This window comes from Pygoscelis adeliae, unplaced genomic scaffold (genome assembly GCF_000699105.1).
Source record: "Pygoscelis adeliae isolate BGI_AS28 unplaced genomic scaffold, ASM69910v1 Scaffold298, whole genome shotgun sequence".
Classification (NCBI taxonomy): Eukaryota; Metazoa; Chordata; class Aves; order Sphenisciformes; family Spheniscidae; genus Pygoscelis; species Pygoscelis adeliae.
In genome coordinates, this window is record NW_008825303.1 from 3,893,895 (window position 1) to 3,898,673 (window position 4,779).

Here is a 4,779-nt window from a genome sequence, read left to right on the forward strand (position 1 = left end):
TATGCGGCAGAAAGCAAAGCTGCTTTCAGTAGCACGGGCGTTCAGAAACCCCGAGCCCACACAGCTTGTAAAAGTAATACGTTTGGGGGTTTTTTTCCGCTTGCCTTCGGGGCTTTAAGCCTGCCAGGAGGTTGCAGGTTGGGTTTTGAAACTCTGCTCCGTCAGCGCTAGGATTGGAAAAGCGTCTTTCTCGGTGTCTCACGGTTTCGGGTGCGTGCGGTGCCAGCGCTCTGGGAGGGGAGCGCGCTCATGGGGATGTCCCTGGCGTGTTCGGGGACCGTGGGCTGTGGGGAGCAGTGGGAGCATCCTGGGACCCCCCTGGACTGAACCCTTCTCGTCTGGTCGTCTTTGGCCGCGTGAAACTGGCCTTACTGGGTGAGCTGGCCCATGTCCTGTAGCACGTCGAAGCGTCAGCCCTCGATGCCAGCCTTGCTCATGACCCGTGTTCACACGGCCGGGTTCGCTGCTCTGTGGCAGAGCTGCAGCCCCGGGAGGCCGCTGCCGGCTGATGGGTTCCCGCTGCACCCGGGCTGCTGTGTCTGAACGAGAGTTTGCTGCCTGTAAAATCCTCCTTTTGCTCCCCCTCTCCCTTCCACGAGTCTCCCCCAGCCCCAAGGCCGTTTTTCCACTGCCAGCACTCCTGCCACCTGCTTCCCTCCCTGCGCTGGTGTTGCCTCCATCTCCATCCCCACTGCCCTTACCCTCTTTCCCAGTACCTGCCGTAGAGCTCCCTGCTTTAGCCCGAGGAGCTGCTGGGTTTGCTGGACTGTGCTCGGCCCCTGCCTGCGCGCTGAGGACCGTGTAGTTCCCACGGTGACCAGGGATGCTCCTCGGGTGTTCCTCCTCCTCCCATCTCACCCGTCGGCCCTCGTCTCTCCTGCAGGCGACCAAGCAGTTCCTGGAGGAGATCAACAAGTGGACGGGCCAGTACAATGTGTCCCCGCTGTCCTGGAACGTGGCCGTCAAGTTCCTTATGGCCCGCAAGTTCGACGTCCTGCGGGCCATCGAGCTCTTTCACTCCTACCGGGTAAGCGAGCGGGGCCGGGTCCCCCCCGGCCAAGGGCTTTCCACTCTGTGAGAGATCTCTGGTCCCAAGGAAGACCCTCCCCTTGCTTTTTTTTCTTTCCTCACCCTCCCTTATGGGTTTTAGCCGGCTGGAAAATCCTTTCTCAGCCAAGGCGAGTCACCATGGAGATCTCGCCGACCCCAATCTCCTCCCCTCCGCTGAGAGCAGCGTGCGTGCTCGCAGGGTGCCCTCCCGGCTGGCCTGCAGAGCATCCCCCCAAATATAAAGGGTATATATGCATATATACCTTTCCCACAACGGTTTTGCAAAGCTGCTTTTCCCCGTGCTGGGAGTTGTGGTGCTGCAGCCGGTTGCAATCCCCTGCTGGAAAATGGGGCTGTGGAGCGGAGGTTTCCCTGCTGGGGCCTCCCTCGGAGGGCTGGGTGCCCCACGGGGACATGATGGTGGGTGGAGGGCTGGGGTGCCCGTGCCGGCCGTCACGCCGGCTCCCTGCCCGCAGGAGACGCGGCTGAAGGAGGGCATCGTGAAGCTGAAGCCTCACGAGGAGCCGCTGCGCTCGGAGCTACTCAGCGGCAAGTTCACCATTCTGGTAGGTGGAGGTGTCGCCCCCGAATTACCCCACCTGGGACCCCGCGCGGGCGTCCTCGGGTGCCGTGGGAGCCTGACCTTGTTTCTTCGCCAGAGCGTGCGGGACCCGTCGGGAGCCTCCATCGCCCTCTTCACGGCCAAGCTGCACCACCCCAGCAAGAGTGTGCAGCACGTGGTGCTCCAGGCGCTCTTCTACCTGCTGGACCGAGCGGTGGAGAGGTGAGCCGGGGTACCGTGTCTTACGGCGGCGGGTCCCCGGGGAGCCCCTTCCCTCCCAGGGGCGAGGGGAGAGGCTCCTGCTTGCTCAGATTTTGATGAAATCCCTCCGAAAGGCTTCGCAGGGAAAAGATGTGCCGTCTCTCCCATGAACGTGAATTCCTGAAGGTGAAATTGTGGCTGAGTCTGTCTGCGTGCCTCCGGGTGTCCCATCTCTGGTTAGGGAAGAGAAGGGGGTCACGGCTCCCCCTGGCTTGAAATTCCCTGTCTTCCTCTGGTTTGAGTTGAAGCCAGTCATCCCCATGGAGGCATTGAGCAAAATCCCCCGAGCCCTGAACCAGGCTCTTCGCAGCCTTTCCCTGCCCATGTCCAGGTTTCGGTTTAGCAAAGCCCCTGATTCCTGCAGGCTTCGGCCGGGGAGGAGCCAGCCCCGCCGCCGGCGGGACGTAACGTGAGCCCTGCCAAAAATATAAAGCCAGGATGTCCCATTCATCCTGCTGGGCTCTTTCCATTTCTGAACTTGCCCATCATGGGCGGTGCAGCTGAGACAGGCTTAAGACATGAGACAGGCTTAAATAAGGGTTGTAGGAAGAGGTGGTGGAGCAGCTGGGAAATGCAGAAACGACCTTTGGGTCTGTGAGTCCTTCTGGAAGCACAGAAGGGGATTTTTTTGGGGTCAGCAAGCTGAAGATGAGGCTAGCGTGGGGCAGGTCTGCTCATGCAGGAGCCGAGCAGTTGGTTGTTGCAGGGCTGACGTTGCTCTTTCCCCCCTCTCAGCTTTGAAACCCAGAGGAACGGGCTGGTGTTCATCTACGACATGGCGGGCTCGCAGTACACCAACTTCGAGCTGGACCTCAGCAAGAAGATCCTCAACCTGCTGAAGGTAACGGCCGGGGGTGACCCGGTGTCCGGGGATGTCACGCGGGCCAGTCGCTCAACGAGTATGTGAACTCCTGTGGTTTTGGCATAAATTCTCGTGCCAGACCACGCTGACCACGTCTGGGATGAGGAGCACCGGCTCCAGCCCCGTAGGAGCTCAGGAAGGCGTTGGGAGCCTGCCAGGCTGGACCCGGCCGGGGCTGCCTTGTCCTGTGGGTGGGAGGGGATCAGCTGTCCCCGTGCCGGATTCCTCTCGCAGCTGCTGGCAGAGCTTTTGGGAAAACAGATGCAAATTATTTTTTAATCGTGCTGGCATTTTGTGCCTCCTCCCTTCTCCGGAAAAAAGAAATAACAGTAAATATTGGCCAGGGGATGTTCTCCATACAAATCCCAGCTCCCAGGCTTCACCTCTCCCCGGTGGAGCCAAACCCTCTGCCTACCTAATCCCAAGGAAATAATTTGTTTCCGTATCGGAGCATAAAAATAAGCACGGCTGTGGGCTGCCGGCTCTGTGCGAGGCACGCTTCGGATGCGGCATTGCCACCTCGGGGGGTCCCTTTGCTGGTCGTCACCTCTGCTGGGACGTGTGTGTGTGTGTGTGTGTCCCCACCCCGGCAGAGTGCCGAGAGGGGCCGGTTCCTTCCCGGCGGCATGGATCTGACCCCCTCCTGCCCGCAGGGTGCCTTCCCGGCTCGGCTCAAGAAGGTTTTCATCGTGGGAGCGCCCATGTGGTTTCGCGTGCCCTACTCCATCATCAGCCTGCTGCTGAAGGAGAAGCTGCGGGAGCGGGTGAGCATGCCCCCTCCGCCCCCCCCCCAGCACGGGACCCTCGGCGGGGAGGGCTGAGGCTGTTTTCCCTTTGGGACAGGCTGCACCCCCCAGCCCCGTCCGCCGGAAGCTGCTGAGCCTAAATCCGCGGGAAATGGAGGCTTTCTCAGCCCGTTTCGTAGGGGCTAAGCTGTTTCGGTATTTTCAGCAAATATCTGAACCCCTTTTGAAATCGCCCTCGATTTCTTCCTCTGCGGTGAGGCTGCCAGCAGCAGCAAGCGGAGGCGATGGTAAATGATTAAAGGGAAGGGAAACCTCTGCTGAGCACGCAGGAGAAAAGGGGAACTTACATACCTGCGCTCAGGCCCTATCTGGCAAAGCCAAAAATACCTACAGCGGTATCCTCAGCGGTGCTGCTGATAGAGCCCGCTTCCAGCCCGATGTCTCCCTGGGCTGGACTTTGCCCCTCTGCTTTTGGGAGGAGCTCGGAGCCACTTGCAAATTAGGAGCTGGGTGTCGGTGTGGGCTCCTGTGGGGTACGTGGGAGGGCCAGGCCCTGACCCACCGCTGGTGTTCCCCTGGGTGCCGTCCCGGGGCAGGGGAGGAAGGGGGAAGACCCCGATGCTGTTGGGGGGGAAATCTCTGGGCTCCATCGGGACCGTGCCAGACCGTTGGCATCCCTGTCCCCATCCCCAGCAAACCCTCTCCATCTTTCTGGGAGTCACCCCCGCTCCTCCTCTTCCTCCCACAGGTGCAGATGGTGAAGATGTCGGAGCTGAAGGAGCACCTGCCCCGGGAGTGCCTCCCCGAGTACCTCGGGGGGTCCCTCAAACTGGACCCTCTGAGCTGGAACTGCCGGTTCCTGCCCCAGCAGAACGGGCACCCCGACCCCCTGGACGAGCTCATCCTGGTGCCGCTGGTGGCCCCCAAAGATAACGGCTCCGTCCACGTTCCTGGGCCCCACAAGCAGGCGGGGCATCTACGAAGAGTATGAAGATATTCGGCGCAGGAGCCCAGCCGGCACCTTTGTCTGCTCTCTGTGAGTCGGGGGGGGGGAGCCGGGTGCGGGCCAGCATGGGGGCCCCCCTCTCTCGCTCCAAAAAAGCTGGGTCCCCCCTCCTCCCCGCGCTTCTGCTGCTCGCTGGTGGCCCATCTGCCTCTTTAGGGTGCGGTGGTTTGGGTTAGCAATGGAAACCCCCGGCCTAGTGATGCTGCGAACTCCCTTTGCGGCTCCCGCAGCCCCGGGGGGTAGGAGGGAGCAGCGCAGGGGGCAGCGGGGGGGAGGGCCTGGCCGGGGATCC

The 4,779-nt window shown here is 61.5% G+C and overlaps 1 protein-coding gene across 1 annotated transcript; it reads left to right on the forward strand.

Moving 5' to 3' along the window:
* Positions 1 to 535: 535 nt before the first annotated feature.
* On the forward strand, positions 536 to 4,472 carry PTPN9 (protein tyrosine phosphatase, non-receptor type 9). The gene is made up of 6 exons (XM_009330117.1): positions 536 to 1,027; positions 1,527 to 1,616; positions 1,710 to 1,834; positions 2,609 to 2,714; positions 3,389 to 3,499; positions 4,230 to 4,472. Exons 1-6 carry the CDS (start codon positions 824 to 826, stop codon positions 4,470 to 4,472), a joined length of 879 nt encoding a protein of 292 aa, XP_009328392.1. The 5' UTR covers positions 536 to 823.
* Positions 4,473 to 4,779: the final 307 nt, after the last annotated feature.